Source organism: Lepidochelys kempii, chromosome 23 (genome assembly GCF_965140285.1).
Source record: "Lepidochelys kempii isolate rLepKem1 chromosome 23, rLepKem1.hap1, whole genome shotgun sequence".
Classification (NCBI taxonomy): Eukaryota; Metazoa; Chordata; order Testudines; family Cheloniidae; genus Lepidochelys; species Lepidochelys kempii.
The window spans coordinates 17,223,934-17,248,919 of NC_136402.1; the positions used below are offsets into that span (position 1 = coordinate 17,223,934).

Here is a 24,986-nt window from a genome sequence, read left to right on the forward strand (position 1 = left end):
AAGCGCCAATAATGACAAGGGGTCGGACCTCTGTGGCGCTCCTGTTCTTTGGACGCGCCCGGAATAGGAGCTGGAGCTGCCATCGGGGAACCAGGGGCAGCTGACCCCGCGCTTCAGGCTAGTGTGGTTTTTCGGGTACAGAGACTCTAGTCAAAGCTGGCTTGGCCTGCCTTTGATGCGGTGACTTCCTTCCATAAAAGGGGATGAGTCTGGAGGGTGGGGGGGTCCAGAAAAGTCATCCTCTCTTCCAGAGCTTGTTGACCTGAAAAGCGAAGGACTTCTGCTTTTCCCTTCATCTTTATCCTTGATGATTTTCAAGCCAATGTCAATTTGGAAGAGTCCCGCTTAGCCCAGCATAAGAACATAAGACCAGCCACACTGGGTCAGGCCAAAGGTCCATCTAGCCCAGTGTCCTGTCTTCCAACACTGGCCGATGCCAGGTGCCCCAGAGGGAATGAACAGAACAGGGAATCGCCAAGTGATCCATCCCCTGTCGCTCGTTCCCAGCTTCTGGCAAACAGAGGCTAGGGACACCATCCCTGCCCATCAGGGCTAATAGCCATTGATGGACCGATCCCTCATGAACTTACCAAGTTCTTTTTTGAACCCTGTTATAGTCTTGGCCTTCACAACAGTAGTTTCCTTAAACTATCCATTGTTGCAAACCACATGCAGTGTGGATGTGGGAACCCCACAATATCAAAAGGAAAAGAAACACAAGGCCAATTATGGGGTGTTTTTTTTCCATAGCCTGGCCTGACGGTTAAACAGCAGTTGCTCTAAAGTCTGGCCTCCTTAAAAGGAAAAGGCAGCTCTTCACCCACACAAATAACTGGTTGCTATATAAACAGAAAAGCCAGCATCATGGATCCATTGCCATTTTAAATACCGACATCTCCTGAGGGATGGGAATGCATCACTGGATGATTCCCTGTTCTGTTCATTCCCTCTGGGGCACCTGGCATTGGCCACTGTCGGAAGACAGGACACTGAGCTAGATGGACCTTTGCTCTGACCCAGTCTGGCCGTTCTGTTGTTCTTCTCTTTGCTTTGCGAACAAGAGAAGTGGGGAACTCAGTGGTTGTTACTGTGTAACTTGGTCAAAGGCTACCTGGCTTGTCTCCTTAATTCGTTTTTCTCTTACATGAATGTTGGTTTTCAAGCTTATCAAAATCAATTCCATTTGAAATCATTAAAGTCCATACCGGGTCTGTACTATACTGTCTGCTTGTTCTCATATTTCCCCATCTCATCCCCTCTGGAGTCAGGTTTTACGTCAGAAGTCTTTAATCCAGGGGGAGTAAACGACATCAAATACACTTTTCAGGATTAGCCACCCTTTCTTATAGGCCTGAAAACAAACAAAGAAACAGAGAACCCAAGATAACTTTCATTGTGAACCCATATGATAGTGTATCTATCACATAATCTGTGTCTTATTCTGTAATAAATCACTTCATCTTTAATTCCATTTGCACTGCTAACAACACATTCAAAGGCTGCAAAATTGGATCATGTGTGTTAGTTTTCTCGTATTCCCCATTTCCTCCACAGGAACCCTGGGTAAAGTTGTGTTCCGCACTAATGTAGGTGCCATCCGTTTCTTGTGAGTTCATTTATCTCCAGGTATTTTGCCCTAAAGATGGGTGAAAGTCTCCTCCCCCTCTGTGGGAAGGTTGGCACAATGAGAAAAAGCACTCAGACTCTGTTTCCACACTTTCTAATCATTCAGAGGAGCAGGAGGTAGAGAACTGATGCCAATCCGTAAACCACAAAAGCCGAACAAAGAGACAAGAGCAGAGAAGTAGAACACAACATTCATCCAACCTGAGTTCAGAGTCTTACAAATTCCTTCCCCAGTGGGCTTGTGTAGCATGGCCGTGCTTCTTGTCCAACAAGGCAGCCAGATTGGAACTCATCGGGAAGAAATATCAATCATTTCTCATTATCTCATGACACTTCAGATCCAAATGGGAAGGGGACAATCACTCCCCACTGAAACATGACAACTTGTGGGACCATAATCAATATCACTGAGCTAGGGAGTCAGGTTCTAAATACAAAGAGTTTACCTGGCCATAGGACAACTTTGAATATCTGCTACTTCTACGGAAATTCATGTCTAATCCTTGGCCTTGGTTGGGGGTAACTTCATATTTCTCAGGAGTAGAATCCGCACAAAAGCTCAGGAGTAATCGTGAGGAACGGCTTCCCCAAACACGTCCAGTTTATTTATTACACAGTTTATTTATTTAATCTGATGGCACAAATCTAAGTTAGGGACTCGACACAGGCCCGGATCACAGTCCCTGTCAGCCACCAAAGCTGGGGTATCTATGAAAAAAGAGGCAGAATCCAGGAGCTCTCTCACATTCAACACTCAATTCATTTTATACACGGTTGCAGCATTTACAAGGGGTAAGCGCCACAACACGGCTCATTCCATTTTCTCCATCTCCACATAGATGGGGACTGCATGGCCGCCCTAAATTATAGGCAAACAGCATCTGATTAAGAAGGTGATATTTTCAGGAGTAACCTTCTGGGCCGCAACAGCTTTGGGAAGCAAATATCCGGGTGTCAGTGTGTTTTAAGGGAATGATCGTTTCTCTCATAGCCCCCCATCAATCTGAGCTGATGCTGTCAAACAAAACTAATGCCCCAATATTTGACCAATCAGGAAAGAGAGGACACCCCCCCCATAACGCAAAGGGGTGTCAGACACTTTCAATTTCATATAAAATGAAATTCCAGAGCAGGTGACATCTGATGATTCAAAATCAGAACAGATTCTCCCATTGTATTCTCCTCTGATGCATTCAAACCTGCTTCACTCAGAGCCACTTCATTATTATTCAGCAGTCCCAAATTTTAGCATCATGGTAATGGGGGAAAACAGCCAACGTTCCCACCTTGCAAAGAAGCCAGGCTCAGCAGGAAAAAGCTCAGAAATACTTTTCCGATGGAAGGAAACCAGGATTAAAAGAGGGAATGATTACTCTGCTTTTGGGATCCATTCAAATCCCCCCGCCAGCGTTTTCACCTCCCGCCTGCCCTCAGTGAGTTTGATTTAGGATCAGCGCGTGATAACTCACCGCAGAGTGCTGCGGTGAGTGGCAGTGAAGGAGCTGGAGGGGTAGAAAGTGGGGATTATAAACTCCGTTGTGGCTGGTGCGGATGGCTGGGCTGAGACTGGGGAAGTGGGATCTTGATGGTGATGTGGAAGGAGGGAATCCCGGATCTCCCTCGGGAAAGAGAGGCTGAAATGACGCTTACCCCCTGTGCTGCTTTTCGTTACATTGCAATCTTTCCCCACAACGCTGATCAACGTGCAAACCACTGGGAATGAGACATTCTGTTGGAGCACCCGTGGAGAAAAAACGGTGGGTGCTGAGCACCCACTGGCAACCTCCCCCTCCCTCCAGTGCCTCCCGCCCGCCACTATCAGCTGTTCTGCGGCGTGCAGGAGGGGCTGGGGGGGGAGGAGCGAGGGGGAGGCATGCTCAGGGGAGTGGAGTGAGATGAGACGGGGCAGGGTGGAAAGAGGCAGGGGGTGGGTCCTGGGGCAGAGCCGGGGTTGAGCCCCACCGGCACATTAGAAAACTGGTACCTGTTTTCTGTCGCCAAAGGGAGATCTCTGTGACTATGGCAATGGGGGAACAGGACAGATGTGATGCTCAGGGTTTGTCCAGACTAGGAAAAGCCATGGGGATTAGGTCAGGTCAAGGGGAAAGCGAACCCCATTCTCTGTACCTGGGTTTATATCCGCACTGCAGCTAGACGTGTGTGTTTACATCACGATAGCGCGCGTCAGCAGCTAACTCCACGTACAAGCTGAGTGGAGACAAGGGACAGGTCGTTTTCACCTCAGTGGAGCTAGCTGTGGCCAAGCCTCGCCACGCACCTGCAGGAGACGAGAGGCCACGGTTCAGGCAGTGGTGCAAAGAGCCTTACCGGGTGCTGTGCGGGAATGAGCAAATGCATTTAAAAGGGGGAAAAAAAATCTTGGGCAAGGCTTAGTCGGGCCATTCGTGGCATTCCTCTCCCGTGCGGACTTGCTTGTGGGCATGGGGAGGCTAGCTCCCGGCCGGCCCCGCCCCTCCTGCTCCCCTTCCCCTGCCAGCGCCCGGGGCCCCTCAGTGCTGTGTGGCCCCAGCCACCCCAAGTCCTGTCCGCCAGCCGGCCATGGCCACCTCGCCTTATCCCCAGCCCCAGCACGCTTCCCTGAAGAGGAGCGGCCAGCCTGCCCGGGCTGTGGCCCAGGGGGAAGGGCAAGCAGGAGGGGGCCTTCTGGGCGGAGCGTGGGTGGAGCCACGCTGGACTTATTTGGGGAGGTACAGCCTGCCCCGGCCTACGTTGGGTCTCTTGCCCGTGGGGAGTCTCTGATTTGTGATAAGATGAGAGCTCTCCATAGGGCAGGGCTCTCCCTCTTTGCAGACCCCTGTCCCCCTTTCCGGAGTCGGATTTCTCTTGCTCCCGCCAGTTTTCCCCTCACTTAAAAAAACAACATGCTTACAAAACCAGAGCTATAAATACAAAAGTGTCCCAGCCACACTAATACTAAAAATGTGTGGATGTTCTCCTTTTTACCATAGCATCATGAAATAAATGAATTGGAATATAAATATGGTCCTCGCATTTCAGCGTACAGCCTATAGAGCCGTACAAACAAGTCATTGTCCGTAGGAAATTTTAGTGTGTCCTGACTTCGCTCGTGCTTTTTACGTCACCTGTTGTAAGGCTAGGCACTGTTGAGATGAGTTAATGTCGCCCTGGAAGACCTCCGTCATCCTGGTTGGGAGCCACCTGGTGTAGGGTGTCTCTCCAGCGTGGATTCTCAGATGCCTAAGAAGGGCCGAGCTTAGCTTTTCCCACACTCAGAGCATGTATAGAGTCTGTCCCCCGTGGGCATTCTCTGGTGTCTAAGAGAAGATGACTCATGACGGAAGCTTTTCCTGAACTCAGAGCCCGTTCAGCGTGTCTCCCCCATGTGGATTCTCTGATGTGATATCAGGTTTGAGCTCTGCCGGAAGCTTTTCCCGCACTCGGAGCAGGCGTAGGGCGTCTCTCCGGTGTGAATCCTCCGGTGCGTGATGAGACTGGATCTCTGCCGGAAGCGTTTCCCGCACTCGGCGCAGGCGTAGGGCGTCTCCCCGGTGTGGATTCTCCGGTGGGTGGTCAGGGTAGAGCTGTGGCTGAAGCTTTTCCCGCACTCGGAGCACGTGTAGGGCGTCTCCCCCGTGTGGATCCTCCAGTGGGTGCGGAGGCCGGAGCTCCGCCTGAAGCTTTTCCCGCACTCGGAGCACGTGTAGGGCGTCTCTCCCGTGTGGATCCTCCAGTGCGTGGTAAGGGCAGAGCTGTGGCTGAAACGTTTCCCGCACTCGGAGCACGGGTAGGGAGTCTCTCCCGTGTGGATCCTCAGATGTCTAATAAGGGCAGAGCTGTGGCTAAAACATTTCCCGCACTCAGAGCATGCGTAGGGGGCCTCTTCCATGTGGATTCTCCAATGTGTGATGAGGGTCGAGCTCTGGCTGAAACTTTTCCCGCACTCGGAGCACGTGTAAGGCGTCTCCCCGGTGTGGATTCTCCGGTGTCTGATAAAGGTTGATCTCTGACTGAAGCGTTTCCCACATTCGGCGCAGGCATAGGGCGTCTCCCCGGTGTGGATCCGCCGATGGGTGTTCAGGTTTGAGCTCTGCCGGAAGCTTTTCCCGCACTCGGAGCAGGCGTAGGGCGTGTCTCCGGTGTGGATCCTCCGATGTGCGATGAGGGTCGAGCGCAGACAGAAGCTTTTCCCGCACTCGGAGCAGGCGTAGGGCGTCTCTCCCGTGTGGATCCTCCGGTGCGTGACCAGGGCAGAGTACCGATTGAAGCTTTTCCCGCACTCGGAGCAGGCGTAGGGCGTCTCCCCGGTGTGGATGGTCTGATGTCGAATGAAGGTTGAACTCTGGCTGAAGCGTTTCCCGCACTCGGCGCAGGTGTAGGGCGTCTCCCCGGTGTGGATCCTCCAATGCGTGATGAGGTTTGAGCTTTGACTGAAGTTTTTCCCGCACTCGGCGCAGGTGTAGGGCGTCTCCCCGGTGTGGATTCTCTGGTGCGTGATGAGGTTTGAGCTCCGCCGGAAGCATTTCCCGCACTCGGCGCAGGTGTAGGGCATCTCCCCGGTGTGGATTCTCCGGTGGCTGACCAGGGATGAGCTCTGACTAAAGCGTTTCCCGCACTCGGCACATGCGTACGGGGTCTCGCCAGTGTGGATTCTCTGGTGTCTAATAAGGGAGGAGCTCTGGCTGAAGCTTTTCCCACACTCAGTGCATGGGTAGGGTCTCTCGCCCGTGAGGATGCTCCGAAGTCTAATAAGGTGTGAGCGGCTCCCGACGGTTTCCTCCGCTCTGTGCTGACTCTCACAGGCTTTGGTCTGTGGCCAACCACAGCAAACATCCCCTTTGCATCTCCCTGCGAACGTCCCGCGAGGCTCTCCTGGATCAGCATCTTCTTGCTGGGGCTTCTCCTCCCCGTTCTCACTCACCATCCCAGCGTCACCTGCCGGGACAGAGAGAGAATCCAGACATGGGTCACCTACTTTGCTGGGGAGACAGAAAACCTTTGACAGAGAGGTGGGAAAAGGGGGGAAGGAACCAATAGAAGTGACGAAGGGATCAAAGAAATCAGGACCTGAAATCCCCTCCAACCCCAAACCTTTCCCCAGAGGAAAGAGACGGGAGGGGATCAACTCTGAATCCACAATCCATCCCAGCATTCAGGGGAAGGGACATATCGGTTCCTTCACCAAGGAGGGAAGCTGACAGCACGTTTTTTTCCCCCCTGGAAAGATGGATCACAGCCTGCTTGGCCCCAAAATGGTTCAAGAATACTGGGTGAGCTACACTTTATCAGACATGAGGGTCTCTTGTTCATGACGTCTTATGCTTTAGAAGGCAGGTTATGATTTTATTTTTACATGTAGCCATTTCTGTCCAATACTTCTGCTTCCTGCGACCGAACCTCCATGCTCGATTCAATCCAGCTATCCTTGCTTTTGCGACTAACTCACCGAAGTACCGTAGGTAGAGAGGAGTATGATCTGAGGTGAAACTGGTAAGCTGGAGAGAACTGTTTCTGTGCAAGAAGCAGATCGGTGAAAACAGTCAGTGTCCAGGGGACCAAGGGCTGGACACTCAGGAGTTCTCACAACAAAATTATTGGTGGCCAACTCTTGCTGGTGGCCGCTCTGGCAAATTTTCCTAAAATACTTAATTAGCTTTAGGAAAAAACAAATAAATATGCACATGTACAGGTCCAAATCATTATAATTTATTTATGTAGGGTTTTTTTTTTCCAGACTCCATTATAGACATAATGTACTGCTGTATTTTGGTGCCCCTGCTCCCTCTCGCTGCCCCCATCCATCACCTCTAGCCTCCATTGCCTCCCCTGGCTCCCCACTGCCCCCCAGCCCCACTCCTTCCCCCCCCCCCCGTTCCCCTGAGCTCCCTTCTGCAGCATTGCTCACCCCACTTTTTGCCTCTTTACCATGGTGCCCAGTAAGGCCAGCCTGGCTGAAGCCCAGAGCCAGAGCCCCGCAGCTGAAGCCAGGTGGGAGAGGGGGCTGAAGCCCACTCGTGGAGTCCCATGTGGCTGAAGATGGGGGCGGGGGAGAAACCTCTTCTGGAGCCTCTGGGCACTGGGGTTGGGGGGGGCACAATCTGAAGGAGAGAACACATGAGCTCCCCACGTGTCTTCTCTGCCCAGCCCTGAGCCCACCTGACACGCAGTTCCCACCCCACATTACCTGGGGGGACCCTCCATCCTTCTCCCCCTGCACCGCTCCCCCCCTCCCCCAGCACATTGGGCCATTCTCCTGGGCAGCCGGACCCGGGTGGGGCGTGGACAGAGCCACTTCTCATGCCGGCTGAAGCTGGCTGCTCCGGGTCGGTGCGTGTGCCCCAGCACGGGAACAAAGGACTTGGGGGGTATGAGGTGAGGAGGGAAATCTGACCGAGGAGGTCTGAGGGAGTGACAGGAGGAGACAGCTGTGGGCTCTGGCTAACTAGACTGGACTCTACTGCAGCCTTTATTTCTCTGTGCTAACCCAGAGCGTCCTATGCTGTGCTCCAGCCCGCTAAGAGACCCTCTTGTTTAACAGCATGGGCTGAAAGCCGCTGACGGTGCCTGCGGGGCGCATTGGTCCCTAAGACTGCACGAGTCTCCCTTGGGGGGAGGGGGGTGTCTGTCTCAGTGGTACTCCTTGAACGGCTCTTGCGGGGCAGAGCAGGGGTGCTGGAGGCTCAGGGGCCCAGCCTAAGGAGGAGGTGAAGCTGCCAAAGAGTGGGACCCACTAGGGGATTTGGCCCACTAGAAAGGGTCCTCCCAGAGACTGCTCCAAAGCTGGGGATCCGTGACACCCACCCTGCCCACTTCCCGGGGCAGGGGGCCTTCCTCCCCGCTCTCGGCTCCCCTGCTCTCCCTTCACGCCCGGCACCACACGTACGCTCCTCCCATCTGACTGTCCCACAGTCTGCACATACCACAGTTAGGGATGCCAACTTTGTGCTATTTAAAAATGGGACACTCCAGCAGGACTGCCCGAACCTCCCCACAGTGCCCTGCCTTTCCCCCAGAGCCCCCACCCCAGCCCCTTGCCCTGCCCCCCACAAAGCCCCGCCCCGATTCACTCCTCTTCCCCCCTGACCCCACCGCTTGCTGCTCTTCCCCCTCCCTCCACCCTGCCTGGGTCGGGAGGGACTCGCCCGTGGAGGCAGGGCTGGGAGCTGACACAGGTAGCTCCTGGCTGAGTAGGGGCTGGCGTGGGTGACGACCTGGTGCTTCCCCATCTCCCCCGCCTGCAGTAACCAGACTTTTGGTGTCCGGTCAGTAGATCTGACCGAACACTGTCAGGTCCCCTTTTCTACCTGACTTTCTGGTCGAAAACGGGGCTCCTGGCCACCCTAAATAGAACACCTATTTCCTAGCCCAGTGCTTCTCAACCTGGGGGGCCAGGATCCCTCAGGGGGGTCATGAGGTTATTACAAGGGGGATTGCAAGCTGTTAGCCTCCACCCCAAACCCCGCTTTGCCCCCAGCATTTATAATGGTGTTAAATATATTCAAAGATGTTTTTAATTTATAAGGGGGGAGTCACACTCAGAGGCTTGCTATGTGAAAGGGGTCACCGGTACAAAAGTTTGAGAACCACTGACTTTATTTAGAATTGTACTAGCTGCATATGTTGCTCTTAAAATGAGGACAAGGCCCAAAAGCTCAATTTATTAACTTCGTTTTTACATCCCTCAAATAAAGAGAGATTAAATTTAAAAATCGTATCTTTCAAAATGGCCAACGCCACCAAAAACGCACAGGTCCAAACATGGTACCAGGGACATCAGGTAAAAAGGGGGCATGGAAACCTGCCAAAATTACATAATCGAGTTATCACTACTCTGGATATCACTATCCTTACCCCGCTCGCTATCTCCTGCCCCCTGACAATCTCACTATTTGCAGGGGAGCTGGGCCAAGAAGTTTTCTGAGGGATTCCCATGCCTAATCCTCTCAGAGCAGCCAGGATGCAACAAGGTGTGGGGAGAGAGAGCCCACCCCCCCATCCCCAGGATGCATGGTTTTCATATTTATCACACATCTACTAGCCGGAGGCCGATACCGGAGATAAGAGCCCCCAGAGGAGTCCAAGGACAGTCAGAATCCCAACACCCACTCCATGAAAAAAATCGGATAAAACAATATACAGGAGAACCCCAGAGTTACGAACTGACCAGTCAACCACGCACCTCATTTGGAACCAGAAGTACGTAATCAGGCAGGAGCAGAGATACTCTCTCTTTATATATATATATATATATATATATATATAATGCAAAACAGCACAGTGCTCTGTTAGACGTAAACTACTAAAAAAATAAAGGGAGAGTTTAAAAAATAAAAAGATCTGATGAGGGAAGGAAACTGTTTCTGGGCTTCTTTCATTTAAAGGAAGATGGTTCAAAGCAGCCTTTTTCTCCTGCATAGTAAAGTTTCAAAGCTGTGTTACACAGTGTTGAGTTGTAAACTTTTGAAAGAACAACCCTGATGTTTCAGACATTTCAGTCTTGCGAACAACCTCCGTTCCTGAGGGGTTCATAACTCTGAGGTTCTACTGTATAATGCATAAAAGAAAGAGGAAGTTGCTAGAAAAGAATATGAGCCAGAGGCTGGAATTGTAGAACATTAATAAGGGAAGCAGAAGGATACAAAGACTGTATGGTACCTGTGGTCAGCATAGTGAAACACAACGTGAAGGAGTTTTTTAAAAACAAGAAGAATCCTAACCATGAGCTGGGTCCATTACTAGAGGGAAATGCAAAAATATCTATAATAATGCAAAAAAGGCAAAAAGCGTTCAATATATATTTCTGTTCTGTATTTGGGAAAAAAGAAACAGATGATGCAGTCACATCATATGAGGATGGAGACACTTGTTCCATTCCACTAGTAACTCATGAGGAAGTGAAACAGCAGCTACCATAGTTAGACATTTTAAAATCAGCAGGTCCAGTTAACTTGTATGCAAGAGTTTTAAAAAAGCTGGCTGAGGTGCTCTCTGGACCAATAATGTCAATTTTCAGTAGGTCTTGGATACTGAGGAGATCCAGAAGACTGGAGGAAAACTAGTGCTGTGCCAATATTTAGAAAGAGTGAAAGGGATGACCCGAGTAATTATAGGTCTGTCACTCTGACATTGATAACATGCAGGCTAATGAAGTAGCTGATATTGGATTTGATTAATTAATACCCATCAACATAGATTTAGGGGAAATATATCCTATCAAACGAATTGGTATATTTTTTTGCTGAGATTAAGTGTTTGGTCAATAAAGGTAATAGTGTTGATATGTAAACTTCTGTAAGATATTTGACTTAGTACACACGATACTTTGATTAAACTAGAACAATACACAAGTAACATGGCACACACAAAAAATGGCTAACTGAGAGGTCTCAAAAAGTAATGGAGAACCATGGTCAAGCGGGTGTGTTTCTAGTGTGGTTCCCCAGGGATCAATTCTTGACCCTACGCTATTTAATATTTTTATCAGTGACCTGGCAGAGAACATAAAATCGTCACTGAAAAATTGCCAGACGACACAAAGGTCGGGGGAGTGGCAAATAACGACACAAAGGTCGGGGGAGTGGCAAATAACGTGGGTCAGGAGCATCAGGCTCCAGCTCTGGGAGTCTGGGAAGTTTTCCCAGCCCCGGACAGGTGAGTTATTTCCTGTTCCACAAATAGGGAACATCCCACTCCCAACCCCCAGGAGTCTGTTCCTAGAAACCATGCCCCACGTTAAACGAGTTCTGGCAGATTTTTCACATCACTCCTCTCCCTTTCTCCCCTCTTTGTATTTTCTGCCCTCTTCCCACCTCCAGCAGCTCTCATTGTCCTGTGCATTTACTGGCTGGAACCTCCCCGGCCCTGCCTCATCCCCCTGAGGCCCCTCCCCTGCCCCGCCCCTTCCCCCAGAGGCTCCACCCCCCATTCACTCCTCTTCCCCCCATTCCTCCCGTCACTCGCTGCTTTTCCCCTCCTACCTCCCTGCCCGGGCCAGGAGGGACTTACCTGCAGAGCCGGGGTTGGGAACTGCAGCTGCCCAATGCAGGTTGGAGGCGGCCCGAACTGAGTAGATGCTGGAGCGGGTGATGACCTGACGCCTCTCCGCCTCCCCTGCCCACAGTAACCGGACTTTGGGTGTGCGGTCAGTAGATCTGACCAGACACTGTTAGGTCCCCTTTTGGACCAAACTTTCCGGTTGAAAACCGGGCACCTGGCCACCTAGATCTGGAGTGAAACGGAAATGGTTTTCCCCATTTCACTCCCAGGTTCCCCTGCAGGCTTTTCCCCCTACAAACGGACCTTCAAGGTTCTGCCACCCTGGGAAACATGCAGGCCACGTCTACAAGATACGGTTTTGTTGAGGAAAGCCAGGAGGTGTCCCACAATGCCCACGGTGATCACTCCGGTCACCAGTTTGAACTCCGCCGCCCTGCAGCCAGGGGTGCTGGAACAATTTATAACGATGCCACTGATCTGAGTTCCTTTCTGGTGAATCTGACAGTCAACCTGCAGGGCCATCCTTAGGCACACGCCCCAGCCCCCAGCTGCCCCCCCCCCCGTCCGTTCCTAAGGGGGTGCGGGGCCCAGGACAACTCCCTCTGCCCCTGCCCCACCTCTTCCTGGTGTGTTGCTCGGCTTCCCACCACCGGTGAGTGTGTGGGGGGAGGCGGCCCCCTTCCCCCAAGCGACGCGGCTGGGGCGGGGGGGAGCAGAGCGGGCTGGGGCCGGGTTGTTTCGATTCCTGCTCTCGGCCCCCCCACTAATCCCCAGGGCCCGCAGGCCTTCAGCGCAGCCCAGACCCTCCGCGGGGGGGAGCAGGTGCTCAGGCTGCGTAGGGCACCATATTTGGTAGGGACGGCCCGGTCGACCTGTCCCGGCGATGCCAAAATAACTGCGTGTCTTAGGAGGTCCCTGTGAGCGATTTTATACCAGTGGCCAAGAAGGCAGTAAAGAGGGAAAATCTGAGCCAATTTCTTAGCAGAATTTGATAAGCAGAGAGAAAAGGGGCAACAGGTGCTAGACTTTTATAGCAATAGTCAAGAATTTGAGAAAAGGGCCAAATCTGTGGCGATTTTAGGCTCATATTTTATAATTAGAAAGACAGGGGAAATCTCAGGGAATGTTAACTAGAATCATAGAATCACAGGATTGGAAGGGACCTCGAGAGGTCGTCTAGCCAGTGCCCTGCATTCATGGCAGGACTAAATATTATCTAGACCGTCCCTGACAGGGGTTTGTCCAACCTGCTCTTAAAAATCCCCAAAGACGGAGATTCCGCCACTGCCCTGGGCAATTTATTCCAGTGCTTCACCACCCGGACAGCTCGGAAGTTTTTCCTAATGTCCAACCTGAACCGCCCTGGCTGCCATTTAAGCCTATGGCTTCTTGTCCTGTCCTCTGAGGTAAAGAAGAACAACACGAGTAACAGATGACTAGAAAAGAAAACTAAAAAAGCAGGGCAAAATGTTAGGGTATTTTATATCAATCTTTGAGAATTGGGGAGAAAATAGGTCGAAAATTGAAATATTTGATCATCCGAGAGAGAAAAAAGCCAAGATCTGAACAGATGAGAAGATCCAAACAATCTAAAAACGGTCAGTCATGGAGACTCCAGCACAACCCATGGTAAATTGTTCCAGTGATTAGTTCCTCTCACCGTTACAAGTGTACCTCTTCTTTCGAGGTTTTGTGTCACTGTTAAATAACTGAGGCAGGTGGGAATGTTAAAAGGGATGGTATAGGAAAGTGAAATAGACCTGTGGACAGGAATAGTCCCTCACCACCACCTCCAGACAGTGCCAGGAGCTTTTGGGATGCTGCTTTAAGAGGGCAAGTGATGGGTTATGGGGCAGGCTGTGGGGTGCGGACAGGTGACTGGTAGCTGGCCGGAAGCAATGTTAGGCCGTTGCGGGGACAGCACCTGGGACTGGGTAACCTCAAACTGGGCAGCCCCCTCCTTACCCCTTCCATGCCTTATTGCTGGAAGAGAACAGCCGCCCCAGCCCACCCCAGAAGCAGCCAAGTCGCCGGGATCTCCAAGCTGCACCCGTTGACCCCCTTCCCATTTGGGGAACCACTCGGGGGGCAACAATTTCCCACCTAAACAAAGACAATTTGCAGCTGGTCAAACAGGTGGGGAAATATCAGAGGAGATTTTAAAGGCACATTGAAGAATTAAGAGATAAAAAGGGGTAAAATCAGAGGAGGAGACTAGACAGAGCCAAATAATTTGAGAGAAAAGGCAGAGGGGAATCTGCAGGGATTTTATATTCATAGGTGATCATTAGGGAGAATTTTATCCGCATTTGAGGGACAAATGGCAAAACCAGCGAGGATTTCATTAGCCCCCTGACCGGTCTGCCCCTGGAGATTCCTGGCTGCTCCCCATCCAATCCACCACCTTCCACACTGTCTTTCCCCCTCCCTCATCTCAGCCTTGTTTTCCACCCCTGCCCTGGCCTGGACCGGCTCTACCTCCAAACACACAAAGGGGAAATACCTTTTCTTTCCTCGCCTCAATCCCCCAGTTTTGCTCCTGGGGTTGGGGGGTGGGGGGAGCAGCTTCAATCAAAGAGAAAATTCCCAGGGGCTGCTAGATCTGAGGCTCCCAACTCCACTGGGGAAGAGATTCACTATCCTCCCCATCCCCAGCTCCCCTCCTCCCCTCAGTTACCTGCTGTCTCCAGCTCAGGGGTCTCTGTCCGCAGAGCCAAGGGCTGCCCTAGGGGGGCTGATTCCAGCCAGAGAAAGTCTCCCCCCTTTAATGAAGGGCTTGCCCCCTGCACAGACCCCACCAGGGAAGCAGCAGCTGCTGCATCTTGCATTTTTCCAAAGCACCCCCACACAGGAGCTGCCCAGGGTTTGTTCTTTGTTCTCCCAGCTTCCTTCCTGCCAGCACCCCCCTGCTCCCAGCTATTCCAGCCCCTTCCTGTCTCCTTCCAGACCAACCAGGGCTGCAGCCTGTCACACACTCACTGGACAGGGGATTTTCTCCAGAGGGAACTGCTCGCCCTCATCTCTGCTGCTCCTCGTCCTCCAGAGTTGCTGTGTTTACACACACAGAGGCTCTGGCTCCTGTTAGCCCCAGTCCAGCCCCGGGAGAGTGAATGCACTCCCCTGGGAACAGGAAAGCAATTCTTGTCTACACTACAAAATTAGGTCGACTTAATTCAGATCCGCCCCCACAGTAATTCAATCCGCTGTTGGTGTCCAGGTGCAACCCTCCTTCTGCCAGTGATGGGCGCCATCACCAGCAGCATTTGCACCCACTGAAGTGGGGCATTGTGGGGCGCAAGCATGGGACCCGGACAGCGTATGGGGCTCACACAGCTGGAGGACCCTCCACCTGCAGCCGAGCCGTGAGCCGGGCACTGGGCTCAGTTTCACAGCACAGAGCCGAACCAGCAGTGAAACTGACAGTCTTGTGAGTTTTGGCCACCTCCCCTGGCTCACAGCTGGTGGAGCCCTGAACTTGACAAGAAGATTAACCGTGTAAACTCATCCATGGCTGCTTTCCCCCACCCCCACACCTTGGTTACCCCTTGTCATGGATGCACAGGACCGGCGCTATGCCCCCAGCTTTGGACAGCCTCTCGGACAAACCCCTTCGGTGGGCCAGACCTCCAAGGGGTTTCACTCTTCCTGCGCCTCCTTGGACCGGACCTCTGGGGCCCCAGCACGCCTGTGTCACACCGTGAGCTCTGCTCAGCAAGCCCAAATGAGATAGACTCCTCCTGGGACAAACCTGGACCCTCTTCAGGGTTCAATGCACCTCACCCAGCGTTTGCAGGGACACTCAGCATTGTCCAAACAGCTGGATTTATGAGGGAAAGGGGAGGGGTGGGGTGGCACCCCTGGGGGAAAATAAAGGTGAGCGCCTATGGCTGGGGGGAGATTTTTTTCCTCCCCCCCCACCCTTCCCCCAAGCGCTCCTGCCGATACAGTGCTGTTCACACCGGCGCTTTTCATCGGCAAAACTTTTGTCTTTCGGGATGTTTTTCATATCTCTGAACGAGAAAAGTTTTGTCGGTCGGTTTCCAGTGTAGATGAAGCCTCAGGCCCTTTATCTTCTCCGGGAGGGCGGGCGGCGGGGGCCTGCAGGTGACTAGTGAGGGAGAGCATCAAGAAAGAAAAGGCTTGGTTTGAACGTCTTGATTTTCATTACGTTCAAATTGATGATGATGATGGTGATGATGATGATGCAGGGATGTGTCTGTCTCTGCCCGTTCCTGCCCCTCTCTGAGGTTTTCTCTACATTGGCAAGTGAAAGACAAAACTTTTGTCTGTCAGAGGTGTGAAAAAAACCACACCCACACACCCCGAAAGACAGAAGTTTTGTCGAGGAAAAGCGTCGGTGTGAGCAGCTCCTGCCGACAACGCTAACGCTGCTCGTTGGGGATGGAAGTTTTTTGTCGGCGGCAGAGCTCTCTCCTGCCTACAAACACGCCTTTTAGCATCCCGGCTGCGGAGCGGCCCCGGCGTGTCACTAAAAGCTGCGTAGTGTGGACAAAGCCTAATTCATGAAATGGAGGGGAAAAAAATTTTTTTTTCCCTCTGGTGGGAAATGAGCTCACTGGAAAAAACAAAGAAACAGGAATTTTTCAGTGTTGTGTGTGTCATGCGTCATGAAATTCCCATCTCCGCCCTGGTTGTCTAGTGCAGCGGTTTTCAACCAGGGGTACGTGTACCCTGGGGGTACCCAGAGGTCTTTCAGGGGGTCCCTCCACTCATCTAGACATTTGCCTAGTTGTACAACAGGCTACAGAAAAAGCACTCGCAAAATCAGGACAAACTGAAATTTCCTACAGACAATGACTTGTTTACACCGCTCTATAGGCTGTACGCTGAAATGTAAGCACAATAGTTATATTCTAATTGAGTTGTTTTATAATGATATGGTAAAAATGAGACTGCCAGCCATATTTCAGTCCTAACCAGCTGGGACACTTTTGTATTTCCATGTCTGATTGTGTAAGCAAGTTGTTTTTAAGGGGGGTGAAACCTGGGATACACAAGACAATTCCGACACCTGAACGGGGTACAGTCGTCTGGAAAAGTTGAGAGCCAATGATCTAGTGCAGGGATCGCAAACTCGAATCACCATGAGGGCCATATGAGGACTAGTACATTGGCCCGAGGGCTGCATCTCTGACCCCTCCCCACCCCCCCCGAGCTGCCTCCAGCCCCGCCCCTACTTCACCCCTTCCATGAAGCCCCGCCCCTGCCCCGCCTCTTCCCACCCCTTCCCTGCCCCCAATTCCAACCCCTTCCCCAAATCCCCGCCCCTGCCCCACCTCTTCTCCGCCTCCTCCCCTGAGCGTGCAGCTCCCCGCTCCTCCCCCCCCCTCCTGGAAAGCACTAAGTGCCACCAAACAGCTGTTTGGCGGCAGGAAGTGCCTGCAGGTAGGCAGAGGAGCGGGGACACGGCGCGCTGGCAGGAGGGGGAGCTGGGGGAGGGGAGCCTGGCGGGCCACAGGACATAACTCCGGGGCCGCGGGGAGCTTGGCGGGCCACAGGAAATAACTCCGGGGGCGCGGGGAGCTTGGCGGGCCGCAGGAAATAACCCCACAGGCCGCGTGTTTGAGACCCCTGATCTAGTGCTTGGGATTTGCTGCTCTGTCTCTCTGGCCTGTGTTTGATTCCTGGAAAACAAAGGCTTTTCCCTACCCAGGCTGGGTTTTCCTGAAATTAAAGGAACTGGAATCTCACAAGAACTCTCCAAGCAGAAATTTCTCCCCTGCGTGATCGCGGATACGTGCGTCGCGGGGCACCTCTGCCCTTTGGAGAGGGAACAGAGCCGGTGCACCCATCGGCTCCCTGCAATTGCCCTTAAAAGAGGGCGCCCAGGCCCTAGAGGGGAGAAATCCCAGAGGGATGACAGGCAGGAGCAGGTAAGAGCTCCGTCTACCCATACAAACTTCCAGCTGCGCTGCTGTCAGGTTGCTCCTGCCGCCGCGTTTGACATGATGAAACCAGCTCCCTGAGCGGTGGAGCTGTGGGGGCCGGAGAGCATCTCCCGCCAACGCGGCGCTTTGCACCCGAGCATTTATGCCGGCCAAACCTACGTCGCTCGGGGGAAGGGGAGTTCACACCCCTGCGTGACAAAAAGGTTGCCAGCACCTGTGTTTGTCGCCATGGCGTAAGAAAGGAGAGTGCCAGGGAGAAAGAGGAGAGACAGAGCCAGACAGCTCCATGTCTGCAGGTCTTGCAGGAACTGGATTAACTCTCTGCTTTGGAATTGGCCATTATTATCTTCGGCCATCAAGGACAGCAGCCTGGGGGACTTTCAGGCCGGTGGCACCATGGCTAAGCTGGCTAAAGCACCTGTCTAGTAAACAGGAGATCCTGGGTTCAACTCCCAGTGGTGCCTGGCTTTTTGTCTCTTCTGCTCACTTTTTTCTTTCTCCTTCCAGGAAAACAAAGAGCCCTCCCTAGGCCAGGCTGGCAACTGCTGGTTAAAGAAGAGCCCCCTTTATGGAGGTGCATTGGAAAGAATCCAACCAGGAGCCTGGAGCTGATGGAAAGGCGGCCGTGACGGGCATTGGCTAAGAGGATGAGAGCCCGTGCCGCACGCCCTGGCGATTCGCTGGGGATGTCGACGGGCAGAGATCCTGAGAGCGCCCCCTCTGCAGGGCTGGCGGGAAATGGAGAGTTGCTCTCGGTTCACCTCACTTTTGATTCTCGTTGGGGAAGAAGTGGAGCAGGGAGGAGAAAAGCCCCCAAGGGTGGCACCGTGGCTAAGTTGGTCAAGGCACCTGCTGGGTAAAAACGAGATTCTGCATCCAGCTCCCAGTGGTGCCTCACCAAACCTGTCTTCTCTTCCCACCACGTTGTCTCTCTTCAGAGGAAACGGAGAAACCCGCCTTTGTCTAGCCGTACAAACGCTTGCCAAAGGGACAGGCCTTTTGGGGGACACGTGTCGGAAGGAGGCTCCCGACAAGCGTGAAGACAACGAACGGTCGCTGTAACTCCACTCGCAGCCGTGGAAGACACCAGGCAGAGGACTCAGCACTACGTGGCCACGGCTGGAAACACAGGAGTCTCTGCCAAAGCCCCTTTCCGCTAGCCGGGGCCGCTCTGCACACGGAGCTCCTGAGATCTGGGTGTCTCCAGGGAGTGAAGAACTCTGTGTCAGCAGCTCTTAGCTGAACATCTGCAGGGGTTGTTGCAAGGCCTCTGGAGAGTGGCCTTTTGGAATAGCTGGCAGACGAGCCTTCCCCGTAACCAGAAGATGCCGGCTTGGCCGGCCCGTTGTTCCTCGCTGAGCCCAGCTTGTCTGAGCAGCTCCCTTTTTTGTCTTTCTTCCTCATGAACCGAAAAGATCTTCCTGGGAAATCTTTGTCAGCTGAAGACAGAGAGAGTCCTCCTTGGGCCCCTAAGTGTTGGAAAGTAGCAAACGACGAGTCTGGAGCTGATGGAAAGGTTGCTATGACTCACAGTCAAGCCCAGGTTGCTATAGCCACAACGCAGAATACGGACCACTTCACCATCACACCTGCAGTTGGGAGGTGAGCACTTTGGAAAGTCTCTGTGAGCTCAGCTGTGGCTTTCGGTGCACAGGGAGCCAGACAGCTCCATGACTGCAGGTCTTGCAAGAAATAGATTAAGTCTCTGCTTTGGAATTGGCCGGTATTATCTTCGACCATCAAGTGCAGTAACTGGGGGGCTGTTTCAAGAGGGAGGCACCATGGCTAAGCTGGCTAAAGCACCTGTCTAGTAAACAGGAGATCCTGGGTTCAACTCCCAGTGGTGCCTGGCTCTGTGTCTTTTGTCTCCTCTGCTCACATTTTCCTTTCTCCTTCCAGGAAACCAAAGAGCCCTCCCTAGGCCGGCTGGCAAAGGCTTGTAAAAGAAGAGACCTCTTTGTGGAGTAGCGTTGGAAAGAATCCAGCCAGGGGCCTGGAGCTGATGGAAAGGCGGCCATGACGGACATTGGCAAGGAGGGGTCTTTGGCTGCAGTTGCTGCGGGACGACAGCCCGTGCTGCGCACCGTTACGATTCGCTGGGCATGTCGACGCGCAGAGATCCTGATATACAGTGGAGAACAGCTGTGTAGTGGAGTGCCCCACCTCCTAGGGGAATACCCTGATCACCCAGGCTGTCCAGTCATTCCTGCCCTTTTCTGGACCACTAAACAGGGCTTCATTTGTGCCAGGGCTGAGCCCCGGCACCTCTGGGCCTGGCAGTTCACAGCCCCAGCACCTCTGGGCTTGGCTGCTCAGAGCCCCGGCACCTCTGGGCCTGGCGCATCAGTTAGGAAAGTAAAAAAAATTGCTTGAGCCCCGGCACCTCTTCCATCACAAATGAATCCCGGCCAATAAGTAGCCCTGGGCATGTGTCACAGACACCGTTCTCTTGGTGGTTCTCCAGAGCTCAGCATCTCAGAGAGCTGCTCCAGCCCCGGCCGGGTGAGGTCTCCAGGATGGCAGGGCGTCCCGCTCTGCCTTCCTCAGCTGTCCTAGTCAGACATTCCTTCCAGGGGTCCTGCTGGTTCTTTATGTTTGCTTTATGGTGCGGAGACTTGGGGAGGGGAGGGGTCTGGGAGTCAGCGCTCCTGGGTTCTAGACCAGGGGTTCTCAAACTGAGGGGTCACAATCCCTCAGGGGGGCCACAAGGTTATTATGTGAGGGTTGCAAGCACACTGAGATCAGACCTACCCCGGAGCATCAGTTTCTTCTCCTCCTAACAGGGAAAACCCGGAGAGGCCCTGAATATTGGCAGAGCCACTCGGGCCAATGGGGCAGCTGTACACGGGGGGAAGGAGTCGGGTCCATGGGGAGAACTCCCAGGAGTTCGTGGACCTGTCATCGTCTCTGAGCTCTGGGACTGCGCTGCCAAGCTATAATGAGCATTATTTCAGCCTCCCAGGGATGAATTAATGCTGGGGCTCATCTTCACGGCAAGGGTTGGCCTTTCCTCCCCAGATACCAGGGGAGACAGCCATCAGTCCTCCTTGTCAGAGGTGAGGCAGGGTGTCGGTGGAGGGAACTGGTGCTGGGCAGGACAGAGGGAGGGAGGGAAGCCCTGTAATGATGGATGAGCAGAGGAAAAACAGAGATTGGGGTGCAGGACAGATCATGGAGAAGGGGCGAGCCAGGGATCGGGGTGCAGGTCAGGTCAGGGAGCAGGGGCGAGCCAGGGATCAGGGTGCAGGGCAGGGCAGGGAGCAGGGCCGAGCCAGAGATTGGGGGGCAGGGCAGGGCAGGGAGCAGGGGCGAGCCAGGGATCAGGGGGCAGTGAGAGCCAGAGGATGAAGGTGCAGGGTGCATCGGGGAAGCCCAGGAGGAAACAGATAGGAGTGAGGACGACCCAGGGAGTGGGGCAGACAGGGGGGCAGGGTAATCTGGGGAGCAGGGGTAAAGCGGGGGGCTGGACAGCAAGGACAAAATCTTGTGCTCTGTGAACCCTGCCCCCTCCCTTCCCCCCTGTTCAGGTATCTGGGCTCTGTACAGAAAGACACTTCCCACCTACCCCCACTCCCTTCTCCTCCCTGACCCCTTGCCCAGCCCCTCCATCCTGTGTCACAAGATGCTGTGACGGTCTGGGGGGGGGGGAGAGGTCCCATGCTCCAGAGGGTCTCTGCTCTGCACAGCCCTGTTCGAACGGAGCAGCAATGTCCCGGCTCTTCACTCTTCTCCCATTGGCATCAGGACGGGCGTTCTCCAAGAACTACTGAGCTCTCCCCACCCTGGTCTGCTCTGCCACACGGACAGCATGTGTGGCGGTGGCCGAGTGAGCAAGACCATCCCGGGGAGACCACCCCTGTACGGAATGACGAACTCCAGCCCCGAGCTCGGCGGGCGAGGAGGTTTCCCCTCCTTGTGAAAAATGTTGGTAGAAAAGCAGCGTTTCCATCCAATCTTTGCACGATCTGCACCAAAATCATGAAATTTTTTGACCAAGCGGTTTGGCTGGAGGAGGGAGAGCTAGCCCCTTGGCCTGCCTCTTCCCCCACTCTCTGCTCTCTGCCTCCCTCCCCCCAGCTGTGGCCTCAGCCAGGGCAGAGCTTGGCCCCTCCCCCCCATGAACCCTGCTGGGGTGGGGGGGTTCTCAGCCCCAGCCAGGACCTTGGCACCACCCCATGGCCACCACCCCTCCCCAGCCTGCCCTTTCCCCTCTGGCCCTGCCCCTGTTTCACCCATGGCCCCACCCCCGTTCTGCCACGTCCTCCGCGGCCCCACCACTGTTCCGCCCCCACTCCGTGTCTTCCCTCGGAGGCCCCTCCGCCGCTGGCTCCTTTCCTCCCTCCTGCCACCCGCTGCAGACCCGAGACCGGAAAACCTCTGTGCCCCCGCTGCGGCCTTGGGGTCACGGCGGTGAGCGAGAGCACCTTCAGCCCTGGGGCCCTGGTGGGAGGAGATTTGTCCAGAAGCCCCAAATTGGCCAGGGGCCAGAATCCGCCACTGCCCCGCCCCCCCTCGCCCCGCGGTGGCATGAGGTTTGGGGAGGCTTAGCCTCCGCCAGCCTCCATTGCACATTGCCTATGGGGGAGCTCTGTAACGAATACTCACTTGGCAGTAGGGGAACAGTATTGATGTGATGCTCAGGGCTTGTCTAGGCTAGGAAAAGTGATGGAGATTTGTTTAGATCAAGGGGAAAGCGAACCCCATTCACTGAACCTGGGTTTATATCTGCAACTATACGTGTGTGTTTACATCAAGATAGCCCACTTCAGCAGCTAACTCCACGTACAATCTTAGTGGAGACAAGGGACAGGTCGTTTTCACCTCAGTGGAGCTAGTTATGGTCAAGCCTATCTCCCCCACCCAGGGGGATGGGCCTTCCTGGCAGGACAGACACACGCTCTGGTTCCTCATAAGACCACAGAGTTGACAGAAAGGATCATGGCATTCGCCCCCAAAAAGATGAGCTGCAAAAGGCAGAAGAAAGCCGCTCACCTGCGGGAGATGAGAGACCACGGTTCAGGCAATGGGTGCAAAGCTCTTGACAGGGCAATGTGGGAATCGGCACGTGGATTTTTTTTAAAAAAGAAAAGTTTAGGCCAGCCTTAGTCAAGACATTTATGGTGTTCTCCCATGTGTACTCCCTGATGAATGACAGGGCCTGAGCTCCGCCGGAAGCATTTCCCGCACTCGGCGCAGGTGTAGGGCGTCTCGCCGGTGTGGATTCTCTGGTGGCTGACCAGGGATGAGCTCTGACTAAAGCGTTTTCCGCACTCGGCACATGCGTACGGGGTCTCGTCAGTGTGGATTCTCTGGTGTCTAATAAGGGAGGAGCTCTGGCTGAAGCTTTTTCCACACTCAGCGCATGGGTAGGGTCTCTCGCCCCTGAGGATGCTCCGAAGTCTAATAAGGTGTGAGCGGCTCCTGACGGTTTCCTCCGCTCTGTGCTGACTCTCACAGGCTTTGGTGAGACCTCCCCTTTCTCACTCGCCATCCCGGTGTCACCTGGTGGGATAGAGAGAGAATCCAGACATGGGTCACCCCCCTGTGCTGGGGAGACAGAAAACCTCCCAGAGAAGAATGGAAAAAGGGGGGAAGGAACCAAAATAAATGCCAGAGAGATCAAAGAAATCAGGAGCTGAATCCCCCCCGCACCACCAACCCTTCCCCAGAGGAGAGAGTGGGGAAGGGATCAACTCTATATCCAAGCCCAAGAGAGACACACTGGATCCTTCACCAAGGAGGCCAGCTGACAGCATGGGTTGTCCTGTGGGAGAGGGATCACAGCCTCCTTGGCTCTATAATGGTGTGAGAATGGTGGGGGAGCTACATGTTGGTAGACCTGAGAGTGTCTTGTTAATTAAGTCTAGACTTTAGAAGGCAGGTTACAATTTTATTTCATATGTAACTGTTTGTGTCCAATATTTCTACTTCCTACGACTGAACCTCCATGCTCTGTTAAATCTTGGATTCCCCATACACTTACCTAAGAGCTGTATGCTAAGTGGAACAGTGATCTGGGGTGAAACTGGTAAGCTGGAGCATACTAAGTCTGTTTACACTGCGACATAAAGCAATGCTTGAGCCTCAGCTCTATCCCAATCCCTCCTGCATCTACACTAACCCAGGGCTCAGGCCCAGGGTCCCAGGACTAAACAACACCGATTTCCCCTTGCCACTCTTGCTAAAGGGCCAATGTAATCAAGTTGTAAACCAGCTCCAGCCCCTTTTATTTGCTAGTGTTTTAGAGGCCACAACAGGATGCAAAAAAGAATTAGATCAGTTCATGGAGGATGTAGTAAGATGAGTCCCTGAAATATAACCCTTGGTATCAGAGGCCCGGGATGAGACCTGAGGCCTGAACTGAAGTAATGGTCAAGACTTTGCTAACTTAAAGCAAAGTTAAGCTGTGAGCCAGAGGCAGGCCCTGCCCACAGACGTTGGCAAGAAGAAGGCTGCTAAAAACACCTGTACACATATAAGCACTAATAAGATGAACGTGGGCCAGGACGGCACCAGAACATCCCAGTATGAACACATTCCACAGAGATAAAAGGAACAGGCGGGCCCATCCTAAAGACAGGCTCAGAAGGACAATATGATGGATCGATCTGTTTGTCCCAACCACCTGTACCAGGGGAGAGGGAGCACCCTAATGCGTAGAGGGGTTGTACCTCGACACGTCAGGGGTGACGGGTAACCTGTTTGTACCTGTGTGTAAGAATGCATCCCTGAGTGGATGTCTTTGTCTGGCCTAGGGGACAGTGGAGAGCCCCGCCGCTGGCTGAGCCGGTCCATTGCCAGGGGGCACATATTCGCAGTATGTCCTGTAGAGTCTGCGGGGAACTATCACTGCGCTCCGCTTGACAATAAACCTGGCCGGGTGCCTTCGTACCTTGCCGGAGTCTGTGGTCACTGGGGGTTCTCTCAAGAGCTGCTGTCTCAGTGATCTGCAGAGCCAGGGCAGCACACAGAGGAAACACACGCCGGCAGCCAACTGTTATCAACATTGAACCGAGCAGAGCACTGTACCAGTGGTGTCTGACGACAGAGGACAGGTCCATCAATGGCTATTTGCTGGGATGGGCAGGGATGGTGTCCCTGGCCTCCGTTTGCCAGAAGCTGGGAATGGGCGACAGGGGATGGATCACTTGGTGATTCCCTGCTCTGTTCATTCCCTCTGGGGCACTTGGCACTGGCCACTGTCGGAGACAGGACCCTGGGCTCGATGGACCTTTGCTCTGACCCAGTATGCCTGCTCTTATGTTCTTAGGCCTTTTGATTACTTTGGCATTAGCATTATCGGCTGCCCAGGGCAGACAGTTATTTACAAACTGTTTTAATTACTGCTTAGAATATCAGGGTTGGAAGGGACCTCAGGAGGTCATCTAGTCCAACCCCCTGCTCAAAGCAGGACCAATCCCCAATTTTTGCCCCAGGTCCCTAAATGGCCCCCTCGAGGATTGAACTCACAACCCT

The 24,986-nt window shown here is 53.5% G+C and overlaps 1 protein-coding gene and 2 non-coding genes across 6 annotated transcripts; 2 read left to right on the forward strand and 1 right to left on the reverse strand.

Moving 5' to 3' along the window:
* Positions 1–1,013: 1,013 nt before the first annotated feature.
* LOC140902068 (uncharacterized) lies at positions 1,014–14,480 on the reverse strand. 4 transcript variants are annotated; one of them, XR_012156003.2, is made up of 3 exons: positions 14,279–14,480; positions 4,731–6,540; positions 1,014–3,904 (listed from the first exon to the last, which is right to left on the reverse strand). XR_012156003.2 is itself a non-coding variant. In XM_073321727.2 (2 exons), exons 1-2 carry the CDS (start codon positions 14,427–14,429, stop codon positions 4,973–4,975), a joined length of 1,719 nt encoding a protein of 572 aa, XP_073177828.2. In that variant the 5' UTR covers positions 14,430–14,480; the 3' UTR covers positions 1,014–4,972. The 4 variants fall into 4 exon arrangements, 2 of the variants coding, with proteins under 2 accessions (XP_073177828.2, XP_073177829.2); XR_012156002.2 differs by having other exon boundaries at positions 1,014–1,351; positions 3,754–6,540; XM_073321727.2 differs by having other exon boundaries at positions 1,014–6,540.
* Positions 14,481–17,900: 3,420 nt separating this feature from the next.
* Positions 17,901–17,974, forward strand: TRNAT-AGU (transfer RNA threonine (anticodon AGU)). The gene has a single exon. It is a non-coding gene; the product is annotated as a tRNA-Thr (tRNA).
* Positions 17,975–19,285: 1,311 nt separating this feature from the next.
* On the forward strand, positions 19,286–19,359 carry TRNAT-AGU (transfer RNA threonine (anticodon AGU)). Its single transcript has one exon. It is a non-coding gene; the product is annotated as a tRNA-Thr (tRNA).
* The last annotated feature ends 5,627 nt before the right edge of the window (positions 19,360–24,986 follow it).

Excerpts from the sequence above, each read along its gene's own strand:
- LOC140902068 (XM_073321727.2), bottom strand. The coding sequence starts at position 14,429 with ATGCAAGATGCAGCAGCTGCTGCTTCCCTGGTGGGGTCTGTGCAGGGG. Across the intron at positions 6,541-14,278 it reads CCCTGAGCTGGAGACAGCAG|GTGACGCTGGGATGGTGAGT; the intron begins GTAACTGAGGGG and ends CTGTCCCGGCAG.